General features: G+C 53.8%; 1 protein-coding gene across 1 annotated transcript; it reads left to right on the top strand.

The window, feature by feature from the left end:
• The first annotated feature begins 2,989 nt into the window (after positions 1-2,989).
• On the top strand, positions 2,990-24,555 carry PADI6 (peptidyl arginine deiminase 6). Its single transcript, XM_019654907.1, has 16 exons — positions 2,990-3,099; positions 3,799-3,982; positions 5,843-5,915; positions 8,641-8,708; positions 9,222-9,336; positions 10,087-10,212; positions 14,560-14,738; positions 14,984-15,087; positions 17,514-17,625; positions 18,928-19,035; positions 19,245-19,399; positions 19,954-20,110; positions 20,213-20,336; positions 21,493-21,563; positions 22,764-22,925; positions 24,060-24,555. Exons 1-16 carry the CDS (start codon positions 3,008-3,010, stop codon positions 24,291-24,293), a joined length of 2,064 nt encoding a protein of 687 aa, XP_019510452.1. The 5' UTR covers positions 2,990-3,007; the 3' UTR covers positions 24,294-24,555.
• The last annotated feature ends 1,714 nt before the right edge of the window (positions 24,556-26,269 follow it).

Below are 26,269 nucleotides of genomic sequence, written 5' to 3'. Positions count from 1 at the left end.
TCCATTTCACTGGGCTCAAATCCAGGTGCCAGCAGGGCCATGTCTCCTGGGGTGGGTGGGGGTGGGGGTGGGGATCTGAGGGAGAATCTGTTCCCTGCGTCTCCCACCTTCTGATGGCTGCAGGTTTGCCTCGGCTGGTGGCTGCATCACTCCAGTCTCTGCATGTGAGGTCACATTGCCTCCTCTGAGTGTGAGATCTCTCCCTCTGTCTCTCTCTTATGAGGGCACTTGTGATGGCATTTAGGGTCCACCCAGATAATCCAGGATAATCTCTTCATCTCAAAGGCTCCATCACACCTGCAAATTTAGTCACTTCTGCAAAGGCTCTTCAGGATGAGACAACACTGTTTCCAGGAATTAGGACCCGATGTCTCTGCTAGGCTATTTGTTCAGCCTACTACAGGTCAGGAACCACCATTTGCCAGCTGGGGCAGGCAGAAGGGAGAAAAGGAAGCCGCATGCCCCCTTTTCTGTAGCTCTAAGCTTTGCCCCTCCGTGAAACCAGAATGGAACAGGGGGAAGACTGGACTTTATAAAACCGAGTTTGGAGGTTTGCTTTTGTGTGGGGCTTGACTTTGGAACTTCTAAATGGAGATTGTTTGGTGACTGTTTTATGTCTGGTTCACGGAAACAGATTCTGAGAGGGCGATCTGTGGGCAGGGAGGTTTGGGGGCAGGGAGGGGGTGCTCTCAGGATCTGCACCTGGGAAGGAGTGTGGAGAGCAGCAGATGATGAGCCGGGAAGTAGTGGCCACAAAGGTTCCAGGTTTCAGGTAACTCCATGGGGTGCTTTGGGGCTGGGAATGGGCCCTTGGAGTTGTCCTGAATTAAGTAAGATAAGCAGCCTGGCCTTTGTACCCCACATCAGATGTAGCTGCCCTCCAAGGAGGGGGTGTGGCCTTGGGGATCGGCAGAAGACACCCCCAGAAGCCAACACTCACGGCATCTGGGGGAATGTGTACCTGTGCCCTGAGGGGGGTCAGGTGGCACACCGTAGCATCCACCACAGTGACCTAGAGTGACCGCAGGACTTGATTACTGAAGAGTGATTGGAGAACTTCCTGCACTGAATAAGCATGCGCGGAGCTGTGGGCATCCTTGTAAAGCTGCTTTTTGGTTACAAATCTCTTGTTTCAGTTGGAGAGCCTTGTGGATGCCCACTGGGTTATCTTTCTGGGGAGTGGGGTCATTTAGTCATTTGCTGCACAAGAATTTATTGAGCACTTACTATTTTCAGGATTCTTGTGGGTGCTGGGGATTCAGTGGTGAACAGGAGCCCCCTGGCGGGGGAGTAGGACCCCCTCTAAATCTCTCCAAGTCCCTTGGAGGCCCAGAGAAACCAAGCGTGTCCCTTTCCACTATGCCCAGACAGAGCCCTGGCACAAGACGGAGCTGCCCAAGGGCAGGGAGGGACAGAGCTCCCAGGCTGTTTTGCTCCAGAGCCCCAAGCCCAGCCCTCAGCCACCTTTCCACAGTCTAATCACCGCTTCCTCTCAGCCCACTTCTGGCCGCTGTGTGTGAGCAGATGGGCGGGCAGGGTGGGTGACCCCTTAGTGGTGAGAGCATACACATGCTGAGCATCTCCTGCCTGGTTAGTTTTGGCACTTTCAACCCAACCAGGGGGGCCTTTAGGGTCTTCCTGGCCAGCCCCCTGCCTCCAAGAGCACCCATAACAGTGCCACCCCTGACAGTTATGCTACGTGCTTAGAACATCCAAAGAGACATATTTTTACTTTTAATCCTGAATTTAACAAGCCTGGCTGACCGACCCGTCTTCACTCAGCACTCACTTTACGTCCCCCATGCTGTTAACACAGGTTACTCAGCGCAGTGTCATGTGTCAGGGCAAAAGACTTAAAACAAATGCTTATATATAGGATGGTATGGCCCTTGTGGAATACGATACGGCCATAAAAAGGACCGAGATGCTTTTTACATACCGATATGAGGACCTTCTCCGAGTTGTACTATGAAGTGCACAAAGCAAGGTATGGAATATTACGTAGCATGTACTGCCATTTATGTAAAAATAAGGAGAGGATACGTACAGGTTTGCGTGGTCACGCATAAAATTTATTTGGAAAGACACATAAGAAACTGATGCCACTGGGTGCCTGCACGCAGGGGATCAGAGTGGGTGAGAGGCAGAGGGAGGCTTTGTTGCAAGCCCCTTTTGAACTTGGAACCATGTGAAGGTGGTATCTATTTGAGAAGAACGATAGCCCTCACCTGAAACATAGAATGAACACCCTTTTAAAGCCAGCTGGTAAGTCCCTTGGGCTGGAGCAGGCGTTCCCATTTCTTTGCTCAGAGATGAGCAGCAGCTGATATACTCGGCTCAGCACGGGTTCCTCCATTCATTCATCCCCCCAACACTTGCCGAGCCCCTGCTGGGAGCTGGTGACACAGAGGTGGACAAGGAGCTCTTCCTAATCACCTGGGGATGGGACCCAGGTCCCTGGGACACTCCCCAGACCTGCCGGGCCCAGGATGTACAACTTTAACAAGCCCCCGATATCACTTTTGCAACCACCAGAGTCATGAGAACCACTGGTTCAGCGCTTTGCAGGGTTCACCCCATCAAGTTTCAGGAAACACACCCTTTAGAACTGAGGTCCCGTGGTGCAGCTGCCACTTGCCGCAACCCTGACCGCTGCCCCACCCCCTGCAGATTCTTGCTTCTGACAAGTGTCCAACTGAGTCAGTTCTCCAGCGCAGTAGCTGCTCTGCTCCCAGCTGAAGGGCAGAGACCTATACAGCCAGCCTCAGCAGGGTCTCGGATCTGTGGGCACTGGGCTGCCTAATAAATGAGTAATGAAGAGGCTCTGGCCCCACCTGCTCCTCTGCAGCCTCAGTGGGGGAAATCAGTCACACCTGGGCAGCTGCTGAAGCCTCCTTAACAAGGGGGTGGGCTGGAGAGGCCCTGAGCTCATAAGAGGCAGTGTGGAGGCCAGGGTCACCTGAGGCTGTCGTGTTGGATGAGAGTGGTCAGCGTACAGGGCTGTGCCATGTCCTTTAAGAGCCTCATTCGCCTGTCCCTGGACAGCCCTGAACATGTCCTTTGTGTTCTGGGCACAGAAATCTGCTTGGATCTCAGTGGGTGAGGAGCTGGGGGCTCTGCCTGGGCTGGCTGGAGGGTGGGTCTGGCTCCCTTCCTGGGGCTGCCCCTGGGTTATGTAGGGGTCCAGGGTTATCCCCTTTCTCTGCATGTTACCTCTTCACCCTGCTTTAGCGCAGGGAGCCTAGTTTGGGTCTCTAAGGGCCTCCCAGTTCTGATGCTGTAGGATTCTGATCTAAATCCTGCCTCTGCCCCTCATAGGCTGTGGGGTCTTCAAAGCAAGTGCCCTGCCCTCTCTGTTCCCTTATCTGTGAAATGGGGGGAAGGCTGGCTCTTGAAGACTCCTGTCAGTTGGAACTTCAGTGGGGAGGTGATACACTCACAAGAGGCCAGGTCTTCCCTGGGGCCACAGCACTGACCTCCTGAGTCCCAGCCAGGGATCCCTTGTGGCTCCTACCTCACTGGGAGTTGATAAATGTAGCTTTAGTAACTTCTAGAGTGTTGGTGGGAGGGTGGGGTCTGGGCTGGAGCTTGTGGAAGGGAGGACACGGGAGTCCTTGGAGTGGGGGTGGTGGTAAGAGTAAGGCTGAAGTTGCACTGGGACCCCAAAAGCACCCTGACCAGAAGCTAGGGTGCCTCAGCATCCTCTGGAGAGAGAATGAGGAGCCATCTCCTACCATGCCAGCTGCACTCTAGGTTGCTCTTGTGCCCTAAAGTCTGTCTCCTTGTTGCGCAAACCAGGTGCGCCCCACAGAAGTGCAAGTTCTTCACCATCAGTGGCTCTCCAGGGGTCTTGGTCAATATCCACAACACAGGCCCAGTAATAACCAATGAGGAGGCTGCTGCAAACCAGTGGTCCCTGTCTGATCCTATGGATGTGCTGATAAAGATGACATCCCCCAGCCTTGCCATTGACGGGGACAAGGTAGGCCTGGGGTTGGGGGTGCTAACACAACCCTTGGGGTCCTCCTCCTGACAGCTGGCATTCCCTGGGCCCTGAGTCTATGACAAATCCGGTGCCAGGTGTTTTGCACGTGTATATTTTTTAATGCTTGTAACCAGGCTGTGAGGTGGGCAGGTTCTCCACGACCCCATCTTACAGATGTAGAAACTGAGGCGCTGACAGGCAGTGCCCTGCCCAAGCCAGTAATCAGCAGAGCCAGGATTCAAGTTCAAGCATGTCCGTCTCCTCCGTGTGTGCTTCTGACCACAAGCTGGCCTAGCTTCCAAGCTAGCTGCTTTTTAAAGTCAGGCTTCAAAGGTTTCGGCAGCAGAATTCAAATTGGCTTTTTGCCTAAGGCTGGTCTTCTGGAGGTGGGGATCCTAATGGAACTTAGGAGCTCGTGTGCATTAAAAACGTGCTCTCTGCTTGGTACCTTGTCACATTTCAAGAGGTTGGCTTTACCCCATTTTGCTCATGAGAAAACGGAGGCACAAAGTGACCTATCTAAAGCTAAATAGTGTAAGAGTGGGTACAGATCCAGGATGTAAGCCCAAGCCTGTGCCCTTTCTCTTGGGTAAGCTGTCTCCCTAATGGGGCACCTGTGGCAGATGGGGGTTGACTTGGACCTTGTAGGACAGGCCATCCGGCTCATCTTGGGTTAGGCATTGGTGGGGGTTCTGTGGTGGGAGCAGATTCCTCGTGCAGGGAAATTAGAACTGCCACGTACTCTTAACACTCAACACCTGAGGCAGCCCCTACCAATTAAATCATCTTCAGTGGGGTGCTGGCACCTGTAGTTCACAGCTCTCCAGGTGACTCCACTGTAACTCGACAGTAAGAACCACCAATGAAACACACTCAGGACTAGGGGACTCCTGTCAGCAGAACCTGCTGAGAGTTGGCAGAGGGTTCACCTGGGGTGGCAGACGGGCGGTACACATTTCTTCTCCATGGTGCACCAAGGGCTTGCAACTCCCTAAGAGGCAGGTAGCACACTTAGGTGAGAACTGCGCATCTCCCAGGTGAGAATTGACGCTGTGATGTGTCTCAGCTGAGCCCAGACAACCTGAGAAGCATTCTGCCCAGGGCTCAGCCTCCAGCCCTGTCAGGAGTGGCCTATGAGCGAGATACTTGACCATACTTGACCTAGGAGGACAAAGGCTTCCATTTAGGAACAAGCGGTGGTCACACGCATGTCAGCGTGGCCCTAGCTAATGGCTTGTTCTCTGGTCCGTGATGAAGGCCTTGGGGTCAAGGCCAATGGCTGAAAAGCAAGTCTTTGTCTAAAGTGTAACGAGCCCCTCGGGAAGCAGAGGCTGGCCCCGGACATAGGAAAGACGGAGCCCCAAGTCCAGCTCCTGCCCCAGGTGTGTCCCGCTTTCGTCGGATGAGCACTTTAACTTATGGTGGCTCTACTTCCCCACTGCCCACCTCATGGGCGACAGGTGGAATCCCAGGAGGGCAGGTACAGTGGGGAGGGTGTATAACATGGTTTAAGGCTTGACGTCAACTCGAGAGCCAGGCAGCCTGGATCCTCAATCCTGTGCCACCCCTTTCTGGATGAAGGGCATAGGGCAAGTCCCTTGATCCCTCTGCCCTTGAGGGGAGAGCCCACCTGGATGGTTATGGTGAGGCCTGAGCATGGAAGTGCTTGGAGTGGTCCTGGCGTGTTAAACGGGTTATCCTCAACTAGTCCCAGTTACAGGACAGTGGTCCTGTACCACACTCATAGCAAGACATCAGAAGCTCAGGCTGTAACATGAGACCAAGGTCATGAGGCAGGACTCAGGGACACGGCCCATCCTCCCACATCCCGATGGCTCCTGGGTGCTGTCTCCACAGGTTTTGGTCTCATACTATCAGCCTGATGAAGAGGCCCCCATGGCCACTGCTGAGCTGTACCTCACTGGCATTGGTGAGTACCGTTCCCACCCCTGGAGAGGAGGGCTGGGCTTAGCTGAAGCCAGAGGAAGGGGAAGGGGCTCTCCCTGTGATGAGATGCCTTCCGTGGGTCCTTGATGGAGTCGCTTAATATACCCACTCCCTCCGCAAAGCTCAGCCACCTCTCGCCCACCCTCACTGCCAGCATAGTTCTCTGAGAATAGAGACAATCGAAACTTCCATGTGCTCTCATCATCTACCCGTGTCTGGTGCCAAAGTTAATTCTATCGCACTAGATCCTTGCCCCTCTCACTCATTCATAAACATGCCTTCAGTAACGCTTATTATCTAGAAAGCTGCTCCCCCTCCCCCCTCTCCTGGATCTTTCCAGAACAGGCTATAATGGCTGTCACTCCTATTAAGGAATAAACTGTACCATGTATTAAACATGATGCTATGTTATCTTCAAACTCACTCCCCACCTCTCCGCTCCTTCTGGAGACCTCTCTGCACCCTCAGTTTCTCCCTTTCTCTTAAATCTCAAACCTACTCCGATCAGATGCCCACAATCAACACGGCCCTTATCGAGGACCCTCATCGAGGACCCTAACAACTTCTACTTCCCTAAGTCCAACAGTCAACCCTATCGTCCTCCACCTTGACCTTGGTCAGTGTTTAATACAACCGGTTATCCTTTCTTGATGCGTTTCACTTGAAACATCTCCGGGACCCTGCGCTCGGTTCCCGCCTACCTAGCTGGCGGTTCCTTCCCAGATCCCTTTGCTGGATCCTTCGTTGTCCCCTAGCCTGTCAGTGAAGTGTTTCAGGGCTCAGGCAGCCAGTCCTGTGGCTCTATAGGCTGACAACTCCCAAACCTCGCTAGCCAGGGACCTCCCATAAACTTGGCTTAGATATCTGCTGACCCACCATAACTTTTTTTGTTTTTAAGATTTTTATTGGAGAATTGGGGAAGGGGAACAGCCTGTTGTTGTCCTTCAATCTTAGTTGTGGAGGGCACAGCTAGCTCAGCTCCAAGTCCAGTTGCCATCTGGCCGCCCGAAGGCAGCTCAGGGCAGCTCTGCTCAAGGAGCCATGTTCAATCTTAGTTGCGGGTGGGCATAGCCCACCCTCCCATGCGGGAGTCAAACTGGAAACCTTGTTAGGAGCATGTGCTCTCACTCAGCTGAGCCATCCTGCCACCTGTTGGCATCTCAGTGGCAGCTCAGCTCGGGCGCAGCTCACTGGCCCATGTGGGAATCAAACCGGCGACCCTGTTGCTCAGAGCTCGCACTCTTAACCAACTGAGACACTTGGCCGGCCCCACCATAACTTCTTGAGTGTCGAACCAACATCTCAGTATATCCCAAATTGAACTGATGCTCTCTACCCCAAACACCGAGTTTTAATTTTCTTCCTCATCACCGTAAATAGTTTATCCTTCTAGCTGGTCAGGCCAAAACCCCTGGCATCACCCTTACTCTTCTTTTGACCTGTGTCATTCTGTGAGTCTGGTCAGTGCTGCCTTAAGTTTAGCTGGAACCCAGCTACTCGCCACTTCCGATGCTTTCAGCGTGGTCCAAGCCACTGTCATCTTTTGCCTGTGTCACTGCTCCGTCCTTGCCTTTTTACAGATCCAGTCCTGATGCGGCCCCCAGAGCAGCTCTGTAAAAGGATATCAGATAATGTCCCCTCAGATCAAAGCCTCCCACTGCATCCATGACCTGGGATTAAAGCTGTCACTGCTACCCAGAAAACCGACCCGAGCCAGCCCACACCACCTCTCACCTGTGTGGCCTTTCTCTTCTCCTTGCTGATTGTGCTCCAGGCACATTGGCGCCTCTGACCCTTGAACTTGCCGCCTTGCACTTCCTATTCTATTTGCTTTTATCCCAGATATTAACACAGATCACTTTTTCTGGCCTCTTTCAGGTCTCGGTTCACATTTCAACTTAGAAAACTCCTCTGACCATCTAAAAATGACACAATCCCCTTTCATTTCCTGGTTTTCCCATGGCAGTTTGACCATCGGACATGTGTATTTTACTTATCACTTCCCCCTTGCTCCATGTGTGCACGTACATGCACACACCTTTACATTTGAAGAGATAGGGCTTGTCTTACACGCTGCTGTACCCCTAGGACCGAGAACAGTACCTGGTGTGTAGCAGGCACCTGGTCCTGAGCATCTGCCAGGTGCTAAGCATACAGCAACAACTAAGTTCTGTTCCCATTCCAGTTGAAAAATAGCATGTCAGATGATAACTATGAACAAAAAGCCATAACAGCGGTCAGTTGTGTGGTGCGGAGGGGTAGAAGGTGGAGACTAAGACAGTGGGAGGAGCCTTTATGGTGACACTGGGGTGGAGCCTGGATCCTTAAGGTCTAAAAGGGGCTTGTGATTGCCATGTATCAAGCCCTTCCTAGGTCTTAGAGTGCCAAGAGCTTTCTAGAAGGTTGGGGAAGTGGGCCTTTCCAGGTAGGGATCAGCTGGGTAGAGGCCAACAGGCACAAAATGGCATCCTGATCACAGTGGACTTGTTTTACGAGTTCCAAGGGTTTGGGGGAGACATGTGAGTACTTGGGCCCCTCCAGGCTTGCTCACAAGAAGCAGTCATCTGCTTCTGAGGAAATTGCTTCTGCTACGTCAACAGCATGACTGAAAGGCTGGATGGCCCTGATGCGAGCCTTGGACAGTTCTGGGGGGTTGGCTGCTCCATCCAGCAGGTGCAGGGGACTGAGACCTTTCCTTCCTATTGCAGCAGTCTCCCTAGATGTGGATATCTACCGCAGTGGGCAAGTTGAGATGGCAAGTGACAAACACGCTAAGGTGAGGCTGGCCAGGGGAAGGGTGCAGGCCCGGGGCCCCTGAGCCAGATCTGGCGCACAGCCTTTCTATCCGACCTCCACAGTGTCTCAAGTCAAACTGCTGCCATACAAATGGTGAGGGCAATTCCTAGCTCTTTCAAAAAGCTAGAATGCCTGGCACTGCTAGCTTCACATCCTAGCCTGGCTGTGTAGCCCACTAGAACGGGGTTACGTGCTCCTTTCAGATGGGACATGTCTCTTCTACTTGGCCTCTGTCCCTACTTCCCCTGACACTGGAACCAGGTAGAAAACTGGCAAGCCATCTCTCGATTTTCTTCCCCCTTCCTCTCGGCCCACTGACCTGATGTTACCTTTTTCCTATAAGGCAATTGAGTTGACAAATTCTGACCTAGGACTGATCTAGAGGTCCCTATCACCCTGGAGAAAAGGCTTGGCTCTTCCCCTGATGGGGGTAGCATCTAGAAAGCAGGATTTACCTGAACCCCTTCCTGAACCACCATTCCTGTCTTTGCAGAAAAACTGGGTGTGGGGCCCCAGTGGCTGGGGTGCCATCCTGCTTGTGAATTGCAGCCCCGCTGATATGGGCCAGCTCGTAGACAAGAAGACAATAAAGGTGTTCTATTCAGAGGGTAAGAAAGAACTGGCCACTATAGCTACCTTTCCTCCTGGGCTTTGCCCTACCCTAGGGCTGCACTTCTCTACCCCTCAGCAAACACAGATTCCAGGCTGATGCCCCTTGTCCATGGCTGGAAGCTTGTACGTGGGAAGAAAGAGGCCATGTGATCCCATGAGAAGAGGATGGGAGCTAATGTCAGATAACAAAGTGTTATTTCCTGGCTATGGCCTTGAGCATGTTAACTTCCCTGGTCTCGTTTTACCATCTGTGAAATGGGCATAATACAGTCAGCCTCACAAGGTGGTTGAGAAGACCAAATGAAGACACCAAGGGTTATGGGGACTCGTCCTAAAAACCCCCTCGTGACCTGGGGCAGGAACCCTGACGTCTTGGGCAAAAGCGAGCTTGGATTTGGTCCTGACTGGTGGTTGGGACCTAGGTTCTAGGTCTTTGCAGTAGAACGGATGTCCCGATTCACACCAAGGATGGAGGGGAACTCTTGCTAAACTGGCCACCCCAGGCCCTGTTCTAGGAGTTGGTGGGGACCATCTACTTACTACAGAATGGGATCAATGCTATCCTCACTCACAATAACGTGGGCCCCGAGGATTGCAAGTTGCCTGTAGCCCTGTAAGGAGCAAGATGTAATGCAGGCCTGGGCCAGAGAGGTAGACAGAGGGTCCTTGGTGCTCCAGTATAAGCCTCCAACCCCTGGAGTGCTGGCCTCTGGATGCCCTGAACCTTTGCCTTGTCTCTTGCTCAGAAATAAAGAATCTGTCCCAGATGACACTGAACATTCAAGGGCCCAGCTGTATTTTAAAGAACCACCGGCTGGTTCTCTACACCTCCAAGGAAGAGTCGGAGAAGACAAGAGTCTACCGGCCCCAAGGTGAGTGCTCTTGCGCCAGCTCCAGTTTTGTCTACTCTCACCTCCAGGTGAGACCTCCAGGGTGAGTTGTGGCTGCACCCCCATTCAGCAGGATCCCCTTCAGAAGCCTGCTGGGGACCTAGAGGTGCAGGTCAGGGTCGGCAGTGGACGGGTTTGTATCTCTAGGGTTGTCTGGCTGTCACTGTCACCAAGGACTGTTGACCCACGCGGGTGAATCCTTGTACCTCCAGGCCAGTTTCCCCAGTGGAGCCAATGATAGTGCCTCCCCTGCAGGATTTTCGTATCTGGAAGAAGAGAAATGCGTAACAACTAAAATGACAGCTATTGCCTTACAGATTAGATAACGTCTTCTCCCAATTACTCCTGCCAGAAGAATCCATCTTTGTTTCTTAACCAAGACCCCACTATATTAAGTTTCCAGAATTCAGAGGCCAAGAAGCCAGTGGCAGCTATTCTAGCACATCCATCCCAGGCACCATACCACACACTGCCACCTTCAGCCCTCATCAATATGGCAGGCAGGTGGCATGTCCCTATTCTAGAAAAGGTTGAAAGGCTGTTGGTTTAGAAAGTGGACTTGTTCAACTTCAGCAAAATACCCTTAAAGAAACAAGTCTTTTGACTTCCCTAAACAGGTTCAGTATTCAGTGCCTCTAAATTCCTGAAGTTGAGATTTAACTCTTTGCCTCTGGAGGCATACATCAGTATGCTACCTTGTTTGAAAAACCATGTTTAGCTTCAGCTGGGCAACTGGTCAACCCTATAGTTTATAACAGACCACCTCTGTCTCAGCTACTTTCTTAGCTGTGCTCAGAGGGCCTTAGCTCAGTCTTCTACTCCATCTCTTCTGCAGACAATAGGTCACAGCTGGACTTGGAAGTGACCTGGGACTAGCCAGAAAAGGCAGCTCAGGTTATATGTGATCCTTCTGCTTGTGGGCTAGAAGTGAACCTTAGAAACCTATGCGTCCAGGCCTGGTTCAAGCCACAAGGGCTGCTATGGGCCTGTAAGGCCCTCCAAGTAGACAACTGACTTGGGCTGGGCTGGGCCAGGCAGGGTCATCCTTGGAGCCTGCTCAGGAGGTCAGCGATTCACACAGCCTGCTAAAGGTGCCCAACTTCATTATGTGTGTATCCAGCTACCCACCTGTTTTTTGTTTTTTACTTAAAAAAAATTACTCAGGAATTAGAGCAGGGGTACACAGCCCACCATGTTTTAACAAGCCCTCCAGGTGATTCTGAATGAGCTAAAGTTTGAGAACCACTAGTCTATAAGATATAGCAAAGGATGTTGAGAAGATGCTTCCAGAGAAATAGAGAGCAGAGCATAACATTCTAGAAACAAAGGAAAAGCCTTCACAAAGGCAGTGATCAACCGTGGCAGATGCTGTTGATAGGCTAAGCAGACTGGTGGTCAAGTCTTGGTTTTCAACACAACAGTCATTAGTGAGTTTGGCTTTTATCCCCACTGTTCTCCTCAGACTCAGGTGGGCAGGCACAGTGAAGATGGGCCCTGGAAGGGATTTTCCATAAAGGGAAATATGGGGAAGGTAACAACTGGGGGGCCTCTGAGGAGGGCAGTATCTGAAGATGGTAGAACACAGCACATCTGGCTGCAGATGGACTAACCTAACGGAAGTGGGGGAAGATCTAGGTGAAAATGAGGACATCACACTCAGAAGAGGATGTGGGAGTTACAGGACATGCATGAAATCAGTGTTTCTGGATGGTACTGAGGGCTGGGTCTGAGGTTTGATCATATCTTAAATGTGGTCCTCAATGATGTGGTGTTTCCAGCTGCTTAGGTGCAAGGAAGTCTCATAGGCTTGGTTTGACCAGAGTTGAGGTCTAGGTGTACGAGCTGACAGGTGTGCCAGGGGGTGGGTGTAGTGCTGGATCTTGGAATGTGAGGAGGATGAAAACGGGAGTGAGGCTGGTGGCAGGGGGCATCGGCACTAGAAAGATTTGGGACTGGGGTCGAAGAATCACTGAGCTAGGAGTATCGATGAGCTAAAAAAATAGGTAGAAGATGTCAGATCTGTTTCAAAGGTGATGTCTGGGCCATGAGCATTGAAATTGGCATCTCAGATGGTGTAGAACTCATCTATTGAAATAAGGTCAAAGAAGAGGACAGACTGCATGGGCGGCCTGGTCTAGGGTGTAAATAGCAATGACCACGATATGGTGGAGACAAGCCAGTGCTGGAACAACCTACAGAGGATGAGGAGGAGGATAGTCAGGTGCAAACGGGAAGCGGGCAGTGGCGTTGTCTGAGGGCATTTCCTTCCAGGGGGCCTAGGGTTCTTGAGGAATGGAGATGTGGTCTAGACATGCCAATGAAGAAGCGGGCACCTGCCCCACCTCTAGGCCAGGTGGTACCTGGAAGGTAGGAAAGGGGAGCGCAGCTCAAGTCAGTGTCTGCTGTGTGCCCTGAGGCTCGAGCTCTGCAAGGGTAAAGCTCATACCGGCTTTCAGATGGACAGAGAGCCAAGGACCAAGCTAGGGCTGGGGGTGGGGAGCGTTCAGGGGGAGCAGCGCTGACAACTGCGTGGGACCGAGGCCAGCCCTGAGAGGCTGAGGGCAGGAAGGGTCTCCTGGCCAAAGGTGACCATAGTGTCCCTGGGACCTAAGGTTTCTCGCTACCTTTTCTGTCTCCTTATCTGTATAAGGGGGATGGTAATCACAGCACCTGCCTCAAAAGGCATTGAGGAGGCAAACGAGTTTCTGAGCCTCCACCGGTTCCGGGCACTAGTAAGTCCACAATGAAATGTTAGCTGTGCTGAAATATAAGCAACAGATTGGAGAGAGGGCCCCCCAGAGTGTCAACCGCAGAAGAGCTGAGATGGCTGGTAAGGGGCTCATGGCAGGCACACTTGGAACTTTCTCACCCCTACCACTCCATGGTGAATCAGCTTGAGGTGAAGCAGCCATGGGGTGTCCAGGGCGCTGGCACAGTTCAAAATGCTGGGCCTGCAGCAGCTCTAGGCAGGGCCAAGTGGTGGCCAGTCCCAAGCCAGTCTGTATAGTTGGGAACCCACAGGGCACCAAGCATGCACGCTGGAAGCCCTGCAGTGAGCTGAAAGGGCTGTTCCTCTGTGCTGGGGAGCTGCGGGAGTCCTGATGGAAGACTCCACCTTGTCCAGTCTGACCTCCTCGAAGCCTGGCTCAGGGCCAGCAGAGAAGCCTCCAAGCAGACTAGAAGCAGGAGTCCCCAGGAACATTCCCAGCTGGCCCAGCCCACACACGGCCAGCAGCAGCAGAAGCAAGAGACTGAAGCTAAACCCACTGCCTGTACCCCCAGTACCTGTAAGGAGTTTTTTTCTGCAGAACTGCCAGTAGCTAGAATCCATCTGGAGGGCCACAGTCCCCACTTAGGCTGTCACTGTGCTGCACAGCAGAGCAAGAGGCCAGTGAACCCGAACTGTGCCTGTGCCCTAGGGATGGCTGTGGCCACAGCAGCCATCTGCTGGCATGTTTGGGGGAATGGAGACCAAGGCAGTTGGCACCTGCTACGTATGAGGTCTGGGGAAGACATGGTGCCCAGATCCTTTAGGACCTCGGTGGCCAAGGTAAACCTAGACTGGGGTTTTCTAAAATTGGAATCCATCTGGAGGCTTTGAGGAGCAGCTGTCATCAGCACTGCGGCTGCCACACTGGGATGTGTCAGGAGAACGGAGACTATGGCAGGAAGGCCAGGCAGAGAGAAGTGGTCCAGGCGGGGAAGCTTGGTGGCCCTGGGTCAGGGTGATCTCTGGAGACGGAGAACGGGCAGATTTGGGATCGAATTAACCGGAGACAACCAGTGTGGTCAGCTTCCTTCTGCTCCCCTGTGTATGGTATTTCATGATCTAAGAGGATAGAAGGAAACGGGCTTCCCCTATATGGTGGGAAGTTTTCTCACCTTCAGAAACCCTCACTGGACCCTGACCCACCCAATCGACAGTTCTCACTGATGCTTCCTGGTGCTTAGGCAGGCAGAGCTGGACTTGTCAGGTGAGGCTGCCAAACACACCTTTGCTCACCATCTCTCACCCTTAAGACCTTACGTGACAGTCTCCCATAAGCTGGTTAATATATTGAACGGCCTACTGCGAGTCTTCGCCCTAGACCGAGGGCCTTAAACGCAGGCATTTTTATGAGTCCCAACTCCTGGCACGCAATAGACCTCTGCAGCATGTTGGTGAGTAACTGGCCCTGGTCCCTAAACACTGGAAATATGGGGACAGAACAGCAATCTGGGTTCCTGCTCTCCTGGAGCCCCCTGCCTGGCTTCTGATGTGAGGAAGGAGCCCGTACCCTGGGCCATCGGGTGTGGTGACGGCTGGTCTGTCCCTTCTCTCCTTCCTAGAAGATGGCTCTAGCACCTTTGAGTTGGTGCTGGGGCCCGGCCGGCACACCTACACCTTTGCCCCTCTTGAGAGCCACTTGAAGGAGACCTTCTATGTTGAAGCTTTAGAGTTTCCGTCCGCCAACTTCTCTGGCCTGATTTCCTACTCTGTCTCCCTGGTAGAAGAGTCTCAAGACCCGGTAAGTCTCTGAGGAGACACGCCGCCCTTGGGAAGGGACATCTCTCTCAGCTGGGAAAAGGAGAGGGGAGGACAAGGCTTGGTGGGTAGAGCCGGGGTTTCATGCCAGCTTCAGGAGAAAGAGCTGCTGAGGACAGGTGAGTGCCTCTGGAGGCGGGCTGGACAGAGCACCTGGAGGCCCTGTGGGGAGGAGGAGAAGGTAGATGTAGAACCGGATCACTGATGGAACAATGTTTTTTGTTACAGTCAATTCCAGAGGCCCTGGTACACAAGGACACAGTAGTATTTCGGGTGGCTCCTTGCATCTTTACTCCAAGCACCCAGATGCCTCTAGAGGTCTACCTGTGCAGGTAAGAACCCTTCCAGCTGCCTGTGCCAGGCTGCTTCCGTACCTAGTATCCCTCCCTGTCTGTCTGTGGGCGGCCGAGTGACGAGGAGTAGACTGCTCACCAGGAAGGTGAAATCCTTCCACCTGAGCTGCCTGGGCCCCAAGACCGTCATCCGCATGAGTCTGAACACTTAGAATGCGAGGGAAGCAGGAGTAAGTGTGAGGTCCCTCCCCTGGTCTTGTGGGAGGCCAACAAGCAAACAGCATGACTTCAGGTATCAAGTGCCATCAAGTAGTGTAAAAGGAAGGAGGGCAAGGACAAGACGATGTTCTGGAGGCAGCGAGGAGGCCTGTAGAGCCAGAGGAACGCAGGGGAGAGGACGGGGAGGAGGAGGCGAGGATGGGGCCGAAGCCGGCAGGACCTCTGGGCCCTGCGTGCAAGCGTGTAGTCTCTGGGGCTGTAACAGACCCTGAATACAGTGACTTAAAGTTAACCCTCTCCCACCTAGATGCCTGTCCTCCCACTGTCCCTTAGGGTCCCTGGTTCCTTCCAGCCTCATCATGCTTTCCCCTGGGCAGCAGCTTTATCGCTGTGATAGAGGTTGGGCACAAGCCCTTCTGAGGCCAAGCCCATGGGAAAGGGAAGAGCCAGTGACCGGGCAGAGCTGCCCGTTTGTCACTGCTGGTGTCTGGAAGTCTCCTGAACCGCTCTGCTCATGTGACAACAGCCTGAAGAGGCATGGGGCCACACACAGCTGGAGGGAGGCCGGGAACAGTTTCCAGCTGGGTGGCCATGTACCTATGGAGAAGGGCAGAAAGGGCCCTGGCACAACCTGGCCATGTGAAAAATCGGGGGTACAAACAAGAGGCAGGAGGCCAGTTCAGCTACTGCAAGGGGGGGCCGGAGACAGCAGTGGCTCAGGCCAGGAGAGGAGTAGCGGTTAGATTCAGGATTGCTTGGAAGGGTAGATCTCTCCTCCCCCACCCCCACCCCCAGATTAGCTGATGCATAGGGTGCAAAGAAACAAGAGTGTCCCCTGGGTTTGGGGTCTGCACCAAAGTGAACGGCGGTGCCACTGCCTGAGGTAAGATAGAATCAGTACTTGGATTCTGGTGACTTAAAGCTGGAGGCAGTCGCTGGTTTTCTAAGTGTCTGGAGCTAAAGGGAAATTTTGGACGCTTGAGACAAGTCTGGGTGCCCCTGGCACATGGAGGGTGTTCAAAGCCACAGGCCTGGATGAGCTCATGGGAGGAGTGAGTACACACGGGGAAGACGCCTGAGCAGTGAGATCTGGAGTCACCTAACACTCGGCTCTAGACAAGAATCTAGGGGGCCGGCCGAGTGGCTCAGTTGGTTAAGAGCTCGCTCAAGAGTGTGAGCTCTGAGCCACAGCGGTTCGAATCTCAGCCCGAGCTGTGCTGCCGCTGAGCTGCCGACAGGTGGCAGGATGGCTCAGCTAAAAAAAAAAAAAAAAGAATCTAGCAAAGGAGCCTGAGAAGGAAGAGAAGTTCAGATAAAAACCAGGAGAGAGCGGAAACCCAAAGGTTGAGGGGGGGGTGCCAGGGAAGGAGCCAACTCTGTGAAACCCCGAGAGGAGGAGGAGAATTAGACGCCCCCTGGGCTTGGCAAGACGAGGGTCACTGCAGGAAATTCCTGAATGGCAGGTACGGAAGCACAAATGGGGGCTGCACTGAAAAGAGAAGGGAGTGCTCTGCAACACAGTCCAAAGAAATGGCCTGAAGGAAAGACCCTAATAGGGGATATCGGGCTGAGGGAAGGCTGGATTTTGTGTTTTGTTTTTAAAGGTAGGAAGCAAAGAATAATGCTAACAAATGATCCAGCAGAGAAGGGAAAATCCGATAGGGAAAAGGCAGCTGGGGAACCAAGTTGGTTGGTATGAAGGTGCTAAGATCCCAGGGTTCTGTGCATGATAAGATCCTAGGGCTCAAGACCCAGCTGCCGCCACCTGTACAAGTGTGACAACCTTGTTGGCCATCTCAAGGGGGCACCCAGCTTCATGGCTTCTCGGGGAGGGGGGGGAAAATACAGCCCCTGTGGGGAGAGAAGAGAAGCCCTCTGGGTAGACTGAGGCAGGAGAGCTTGGGGTGGCTCCCAAACCGCCTGGAGCAGGGGGTAGAAGGCACATGTGCAGGATGACTGCAGAGTAAGGACAGAGCAGGGTGCTAGGCCACCAGAGTGGGGACTGATACTAACAGTTCTTGACCCGACTCTGCCATGAGCTCAGCCGAGTGAAGCTGGGTAAGACATGCTCTGAGCTATCAGCTTGTGCTCTGTGGGGTGGAGGGACAGCCACTCTGTTCACCTCATCGGTGGGGACATACTTTCTTCTGACCAGAAGGAGGTGCCCCCTCTGCTGGGACAGTGAGGTCATGACCAGTGGGGGAGCCTCGCAGGCCTTCCCAGAACCGCCTTACCTCCCATGGCAGAGAGCTGCAGGTTCAAGGTTTCGTGAACACGGTGATGGAGCTCAGCGAGAAGAGTAACAGCCAGGTGGCGTCTGTCTACGAGGACCCCAGCCGCCTGGGCAGATGGCTCCAGGTAACACCCCACCTGGGGAAACTTGCCTGTGGGGGAGGGGCAGGGGAGATTCTGCGTAGCCCATGCAATCGACTTCATAGCTTTGCTGGGAAGATTGCACAGAAGCCTAAGCCTAACTCGAGGAGCCTTTGTTTTTATAGGACTTCAGTGTAGATGCAGATGAAACGACATCAAAGTCATAGCCACTAAGGAACAGAGCTGAGAGTCCAACTTCCTCCCATTCCAAAATGCACGTGTTCAAGACCACAGAACACATAACCTTAACCCCGAGGCATCTAAAGGGTCTGGCGCCTTCAGCTACAGGCTGTCAGAGCCCAGGCTCTGCTCCAGGGTCCACCCCGACCCTGGCCTTGAGGTCCGGTGCTCTATTCTCCACAAATAGCTGGGTGATGACCACATGCGGGACACCACTCTAAGCACCAGAAACAAGAGAATGGTACCGATATTGCCATGCTCCAGTAATGATGGACAGAACTCTTAAGTGCCATGAAAGCCAGAAAGCAAGATGATGTAGTGAGATACTAAACCAAACTAGGCAGTTTGGGTGGTCAGGAAAATCTTCAAATTCAGGAAACAAGGAGCTGGCCATGCAAAGATTGGGGTTGGGGGGCAGATTAGAAGTAGGAGCCCTGTGGGCAGAGGAAACACTGACTGATCATAATGTGGGGTGCTCTTGGAGGATTTGAGGAACAGAGGGCTGGTACGGCCAGATCCCAGTGAAGCGGTCAGAGGAAGGTCAGGGCTGGATCACGCATTAGGGACCTCTCAAGCCAAGGTAAGGAATAGAACCAAATCCAGAGCAAGATGGGGCGACATTGGATGGTACAAATCGGGTGTGAGCTTTCTGAGTTAGGTTTGAAAAGAGCCCTCCAGCTCAGAAAGGGTAGAAGAGGTCTCATAAAGGGGCAAGACTAAAGGAGAAACTGGCTGGCAGGCATGGCAGTAGCTTGGGGAAGCCACCATGGTGGCTTCCTCCAAATGTCACCAGAGATGAATTTACTCAGAACGGGTTTTAGAGACAAAGCCACCAAGGCTTTTTCACAGATTGGGTGCAAGAGACGAGGTGAGGAAGAATCTTAGGTGATTTACCTTTGAAACTCGACAAACAGGATAATGGGTCAGGAAAAGCCCCCCCAGAAGAAGTCATGCCTGAGCTGAGTTGGTAGGAAGAAGGGGGTTCTTGCCCCACCTCCTCTGTGGAGGTGGCCCGGGTACAGGGAGCGCTGTGGCTGGCAGGCTGGACGCAGGCAGGACGCAGCTGATGGAGCAGGGTGTCATGACTTGTTTTCCTGTCTCCTCCAGGATGAGATGGCTTTCTGCTACACCCAGGCTCCCCACAAGGCGGTTTCCTTGGTCCTCGACACCCCTCGCGTCCTCAAGCTCGAAGATTTCCCCATGAAATACTCACTGGTGTGGGGCTCGGTTTGGCTGACCTGAACTGGGTCCCAACCTCTCAGGCCTGGTGCCTGCCCAGAAGTGATGGGATGCCAAGGGAGAAGGCCCCATGGCCTCTTGGGGCAGGGGGTGTGGGAGCCTACCCGAGAATCTGGATTAGGGGTAACACTGGGGCTTAAAGCCCACCCCTCCTAACACCCCCACCCGGCTGGGTCTCTTTCCAGAGCCCAGGGCTTGGCTACATGATCCAACGCACCAAGGACCACAGGGTGGCCAGCATGGATTCCATTGGGAACCTGATGGTGTCTCCACCTGTCAAGGTCAAAGGGAAAGAGTATCCTCTAGGCAGGATCCTCATTGGCAGCAGCTTTTACCCCAGGTGAGCAAGAGGCCAGGTGGTGACCAGATGCCTTAAAACTAAAGGAAGGGACCCTGGTTGTGCACCTGGCTCCCCTTGACGGTCATGTGACTCAGCAGGTCGCCTGCTCTGGACCACTCCTTAGACTCAGGTAAGGCTGTTTGAGTCTTTGATTCACGTAGGAGATGAAAGGGAGAAGCAGCAGACAAATAATTCATCCTTTGAGTGGTGATTCCAGCTTTTAAATTAAAGCATGCTAAATTTGGCTAGCCTATTGACCCAGCACGATGTCGCTTCCACAAGAAGCGTGGCTGGGCTTCTGGGTGGCCATTAATCTAAGGCGAGGAAATACCTGTGGCCCAGGGTTCCGTCTTTATCTAGAATCACTTGGCTCAGCCCCGAGTTGGGCCAGGGTAAGAGATTCTTAACAACCGGCCTCTTCTCTATGGACCAGCTGCTTGAGCCCAGTGGTGAGAGCAGCCAGTTACCCGAAGGCAGCATGACCCTCAGTGAGGAGCTGGCGGCCAGCCTGTTCTATGCTGGCTCAAAGGCTGTTCCTTTCATCGTCCCTTTAGCAAGGAGGGCCGGGACATGAGTGAGGCTCTTCGGGACTTCCTCTACGCCCAGCACGTCCAGGCCCCAGTGGAACTCTTCTCAGACTGGCTGATGATTGGCCATGTGGACGAGTTCATGTGCTTCATCCCTACCCATGACAAGAGTGAGGGCGAAAAGGTCTGTGTCGGGGGCTGGAGAGGGCGTCTCCCACCTCCCTTTGGAGACCCTTGGAAACTCCTGCAGGGGAAGCTAGTGTCTGACCCTGGTTCTGTCTCCCAGGGCTTCCGGCTGCTGCTGGCCAGCCCCAGCTCCTGCTACAAACTCTTCCAGGAGAAACAGAAGGAAGGCTATGGGGACATGCCCCTGTTTGAAGAAGTGAGGGAGGATCAGCTCCTTTCTAATGGTAAGGCCTCCCCCCGCCCCCCCCCCCACATACACACCAGAGCAGAGACTCATCCCTTCTTCCCCAGATGTCCTTTCTAGAAAGTCATTTTTACTTTGTTCTTCCCGGTGGAAAGGACCCGAGGGAAGCATAAAAAGCATAATGTATACCGTATTAGAACACCTTTGTTCTATTGTAGTTTAGGGCTATTCTGGCGGTGCTACGACAGCACAGGTAGGTCAGCCAGAAGTTCTGGGATGGCTGAGGCTGCTAAGATGTACGCAGAGGGGACTCAGCACGTAGATGGCTCCATGGGGGAAACGCAGGTGCTAGCACTAGCGCCTGGAACCACTCAGGGACTGTTAGGTTAAGTAAGTACCTGGGCATTGGGACATCAGGGGTCTCCTGGTCACCCTTAAGGAAACCATACATGGACCAGCAGCGTTTTTGCAGCTGCGGCCACAGCAGTTCTGTTCTAAACGCGTGGGGACCCAGGAAGGGAGGGGGTGTTGGGAAGTTCTCTAGAACCTCTGCTCCTCAGTGTGGTCTGAGGGCCAGCAGCTTGGGCACCACCTGGGAGCTTGTTAGAAACGCAGGATTTCAGCCCCACTCGAGACCTCCTGAATCAACCTGTGGGGTGTGGCCTGGGAATCTCCTGGTCCTAGAAGCACTTACGGAACTGTTACTTACGGAAAGTGCCCTTTACCGAGCAGGAGCCACATCTCACATGTGTCGCCTCAGTGGACTGGGGCCTCCCCGTTCTAAAGATGAGGCAACTGAGGAACAAAGTTAAATAACCTGGTCATAATCACAGGGGAAGGTAGGCAGCTTGTACAGGTTACAGAGTGCACGGAAGTACCCAGGTGAGAGGTGAGTGGGGCTGAAGTCACCTGCTAACCTGTTCAATGCTGCCTCCCTCAAAGCAGGGGCTCTCCCTCCTACCAGAGACAACGGCCTGGCAGTAAAAGTCCTGCCTGGGCTTTTATGGACCCTGCGAAGTCCTGATGTAACATGTGACCTAGGTGGGTCCCTGGAGACCGGCCAGGCCACCCACCATAGTCACTGGCCCAAGAATACACCCCGTCAGCTGTGTCCAGGGCTCGAGGCTGCCCAGCCCTGGACAGGGTTGCCTGCTCCCTGGCCTACAGGCCTCCCTGCCCTCTGTTTCTTCCTCCAGGGAGGGAGGCCAGTACCATCAATCAACTTCTGGCTGATGAAAACATGAGAAAGCAGAACGACTATGTGGAGGTAGGGGGTCCGCCAAGGATGTGTGGGAGACCTTCTCCAGAAAGTGTGGGAGGAGGGGACACTGACAATCTACTCAAGTTCCTAATTGAGCAACTAGTATGGCCCCAGCATCATGCCAGATAGCTTACTCTAACCACTGATGTGACGTAAAACCCATCTTGTGTATGACAGTGAGGCTCTGAGTAAAATCACTAGCCTAAGCCACATTTGGGGAACTGGGTTTGAACCCGCGGGACTCTCAAGTTCATGCTTTACTTACTGTGCTACTCAAGGTGACTCGTGTCTGACCAGAAAACAGTGCTGTAGCTCAGCATCCTCCTGGCAGAGGGACCCCACCCCCTCTCAGGAGCTCTGAGTACCAGCCACTTAGACACAGACCGGGATCATCTTCTCGGTGCTCAGGCCCACCAGCTCGGTGTTCAGAACCACCCAGCACCTCAGATCTCTGAAAATGTGGACCCCAGGCTGTGAGAAGCACAGGAGTCCCCAGAAGAGATTACCTAACTTCTAGCAGGGAAGCCAAGGCCTGGTGGAAGGGCAGTGCCTTGTCCGGGGTCACATGGTCAGCACAAAGCTGCCTTGCCCACTGGGTGCTTATGGCTCCTGGCCAAGGGGTGTTCAGTGCCACGGTGCGCTGGTGCCCTGACCTTAGTGATACCAGGGCTGGCCTCCTGGCACCGCAGGGTGGGAACTGGCCAGGTATGGCGTCAAAACAGCCCCGGTGGCATCCTGGGTGTGGTGGTCGTGAGCCCTGTGTCAGAGCAGGGCAATGCTTGTGTGTTGGGCATTAGCTCGTATGAGAAGGAGGCGCCCTGCGTGGGGACCACTGCTCTTATCCCTTCCCAAGGAAGGCAGCAGAGTGCCTCGGTCTGAGGGCTGCTGCTTGCCTTTCCCCAGCCCCTGCCCTCACCCAGGTCCCTGACTCTGGCTAGGACTGGGGGCCAAAGAAGCCACATGCTACAGTGGAGTCAGAATGATTAGCTGCCCCAGGGCTCACTGGCTGTGAGATCTGGGCCTCTCAAGACCAGGCTTTTGCTCTAAGCCCCCACTTCCTCTCAGAAAAAGGGAACTGTGTCCACTTGATCAGAGGGCTGGCATGCCCAGATGGCTCCAGCACGCAGTGAGCGGTGGGAAGGTGGGGGCTGCTTCAGGCCATTGCTAATTCCCAGCGAGCTCAGCCCGTTGCTGCCCACCCCGCAGAAGTGCATTAACCTGAACCGTGACATCCTGAAGACGGAGCTGGGCCTGGTGGAGAGGGACATCATCGACGTCCCACAGCTCTTCTGCTTGGAGCAGCTGACGAACGTCCCTTCCAGCCAGCAGTCTGAGAAACTCTACGCGAGGCCGTACTTCCCCAACCTGGTGAGGGGCGCCGGGGTGAACTGGGGGTCCTCTGGGTGCGGGTAGGAAGCTGTTACGCCAACTCTGGCTGGTCTCTTGACATACGTGGTGCTGGACTAGAAGTGGGGGCACAGCAGGCAATGGTGCCTCAGAGGAAGGGAGGACCCTCTCCAGGGAGCAGTGAGCTGGGCTCAGGCTGGATGACTTCCAAGCAGTGACCACGGGGTGGGCCTTGGGCTAATCCCCAACCTTAGGGGTAGTCGCTACATGGCCCACCTCACTGACCGGGAGGCTCTGCTGCCACCAGCCTTGGGGGGTGGGGGGCAGCCATCTGCTGGCTGAGACTGTGTTCAAGACCCCAAGACAGGCTCTTCCTGTCCACATATCCCAGGTCCAGGGCAGCAGCACCAGAAACACAGATGTGCTCACACTCATGGTAATACTATTCCCATGTAGAAGAGGTAGAAACGGAGTGTGTGTGTGTAAGAGACCCCTGCTATGCCAAGTCAGTTTCAACTCTGGCCTACCTCTGACCTCTCTCATAACTGTGACCTGCCACGCAGGCTCTTAGAATGAATTCCGATTTGAGCTCAGTTCCTTGGATACTTGCAGACCTCTTCTGAGGCCGAGGGACCCAGACCCTGCGTTGGTCAGCCACACACGGCTATCTTTTAATCTCACAAGACCAGTGTGGCCCTCTGGGCATGAAACGGGAGCCTGTTGTAGGCCCTGGGAGTCAGTGGTGGGAGAAACTCCTTTGAGGAAGAGATGCTTGAGTTTAGAAAAATGGACAGAAGTCAACTGACTAAGCTGGGATGGGAGAGCATGCCCGTGGAGAGAGATGCAAGACCAGGGCACAGGTGAGACTAAAGGCTAAAGAGAAGTGCAGTCGAGGACGGAACCAGGGAAGTTGGCAAAGCCAGCCCTTAGCCAGGCAAGGTTGGGTTTCGCTAGTGTGAATCACATGGAGGTCACTGGAGTTCGGGTTTGCTATGGTTGACTAGTGCCGTCTGCAAGAGCACAGCCTGGAGAAGGGGGCTGCTTTGTGTGCTTGCTCTTCTAACCTCATAGCACCAGGGGCAACTGGGTTTTCCCTTACCTAGGACAGGGGCTTTCTCCTCGGTTTTAGCCGGTCCCCTCCCTTCTCTCTGACAGCTGCAGGTGATTGTGATGGGCAAGAACCTGGGCATCCCCAAGCCTTTTGGGCCCCAGATCAAGGGTACCTGCTGTCTGGAAGAGAAGGTCTGCCAGCTGCTGGAGCCCCTGGGCTTCAAATGCACCTTCATTAATGACTTTGACTGCTACCTGACTGAAATTGGAGACTTCTGTGCCTGTGCCAACATCCGCAGGGTGCCCTTTGCCTTCAAATGGTGGAGGATGGTGCCTTAAACCCAGGCTTAGCACTGCCAGCCCTGCCCCAGCACGAATGGCTCACTGTCACCACGCAACAGTGTTCCGATGCCTTGCCCCGTTTGGGGGGCTGGAGAATCGACACTGCATCCCTTGCTTACTATTCCTCCATCCCTCAGTATCCAGTGGGATGGCAAATACCACCAGCTTGAAACTCTTGGAAAAAGGCAGAAATTGTCTTCAGCTGAAAAGTGGTGACTCACTACCCATTAAAGCTCGAGTGGTTCTGAATGCATTTTGGCAGTGGCCACCTTGTTTAGGGGAAGGGGAAACAGCTAGGAATGGAGGGCCGAGCTGCTGGGACACCTGCGGTCAGGCTGTCTCACTTGTGGGGGGAGGGGGACCAGGCTAATGTTGAGTTGCTGTCTCTCCCGCATCTTTAACGTCTTGTCTGTAGTGGATGAACTCTTGGGGTCTGCAGGTGTAGCCTCTGAGGGACAAGGCACAGCAGGAGCAGGGCCGGGTGGACTCGCATCAAGCCTGGTGTCCATGAGTAAAGGCCTGGGACCAAAAACGACCCACTTCCATCTGTCTGCCCACCCCCGTGTTAAGGTACAAGGATGGTATAAAAGCAAGTGATTTTGAGAAGCCGCTTCCACCCGCCCCTCCTTCCCACCGATGGGAAGCTCCAAGCAGTCAGGGCGCTTGGAATGGAGCCAGTGCCTACTGGGAGGGGCGGGTCTGATGACATAAAGCAGCCAGTATCTGAGACTCCACAAATGGTGACCGGTGTTGAGATGTTGGTGACTGTAGGTGGCTGGTGACCTGTGCAGTATAGCTCAGCCAAGTTGGCCTGAGGAGCAGCCTAGCAACCCTAAGCAGACGATACCTGGGGCCTTGAACACACAACTGGGCTCTTGGTGCCCCCTGGTGGGCAGCTCGCCACACTGTCCATAACAGGCCAGTGCTGGCCAAAGGGGCACTTTTGTGACCATGTTCTAGTGACAAGAGGGCCCCGTTTCAGGAAGAGTTGGTGGTGGAGGGTGGGGAGTAACAATAGATGATGTTGGGCACACAAAGCGTATCACTGTTCTGGTGCTTTCCATGCCCGAGCTCACCCTCAAAGCCCCAGTGCGATGCATAAAAAAATCTCCACTTCTGAGCTGGGCAAGTGAAGCACTGACCCTTCCCCTAAGGGTCACACATTTCAAGGACAGAGTTGGGAGCTCCACTCACCTCGCAACCCCAGTGTGGTTTAAGCCTAGAAGCTAAAAGGACCCACTCCCCAGGGCTCATCCCCTCCACGGCCCCTCCGTGGGAGCCCAGGCCAGGGCAGCGATATGTGCAGGGAGTTGAGAAACACGGAGCTGCTCTGTATTCTTACGTCCCTTCTGCAAAAGAAGCGCAAAAGCCAAAACAGAGTAAACAATGATGTCGTTTATTTAAAATGTTTACTCCAAGAAATATATATATAAAAAAAATAAGACAATTACAGCACTAAACCAGGCACCTTCGACCAAATCACAACCTCTTCTTGGGTTCCCCTTCACTCTAAGCCTCTTCTTCCAAATTCTCCTTCCTGAGCTGGAAGACATGGCAGACGCCCCAAGAGTCAACGCAAAGCACACGCTCAGCTCGGGTCCCTCTGTCCCTTTCTCTTGGAGTGCAGGACCCCCACCCCCAACTCCTGTTCTAAAGGCTTTTCCCCATGAGAAAGTTCATTTTACAACTCGAAGCCAAAAGGAGTGATTGTGGGAGAAGAGAGCAGTCTTCCCTTGGAAGGTACATCCCTTTCCTGCTCGTCCCTGGCAAGGGGGGCTCGAACAGGCTGGCGGCAGGGTTCTGGTTAGCCCACTGGGACAGCAGAGCCCTGCTTGGCTGAGAGCAGCTCCTGCAAAGGCCGGGACCCAGGCTACTGCTCCCTCCACCCGGTCTGACTGCTGTTCGGGGGTACAGGGAGCACGTGTGCCTAACCCCATTCCAGGAACGAGCCTTGTCCAGGGGGACAAATGGGC

The sequence above is a fragment of the Hipposideros armiger genome, unplaced genomic scaffold, assembly GCF_001890085.2.
Source record: "Hipposideros armiger isolate ML-2016 unplaced genomic scaffold, ASM189008v1 scaffold_232, whole genome shotgun sequence".
Lineage (NCBI taxonomy): Eukaryota > Metazoa > Chordata > Mammalia > Chiroptera > Hipposideridae > Hipposideros > Hipposideros armiger.
This window is presented reverse-complemented; position numbering and strand designations above follow the sequence as displayed.

What these genes read in the sequence shown, in the direction of transcription:
- PADI6 (XM_019654907.1), top strand. Translation starts at nt 3,008, where the DNA reads ATGTCCTTTAAGAGCCTCATTCGCCTGTCCCTGGACAGCCCTGAACAT. An exon ending in ATCTGCTTGGATCTCAGTGG is followed by an intron (nt 3,100 to 3,798) that starts GTGAGGAGCTGG and finishes TGCGCAAACCAG; the next exon opens with GTGCGCCCCACAGAAGTGCA. An exon ending in GGCCGTACTTCCCCAACCTG is followed by an intron (nt 22,926 to 24,059) that starts GTGAGGGGCGCC and finishes TCTCTCTGACAG; the next exon opens with CTGCAGGTGATTGTGATGGG.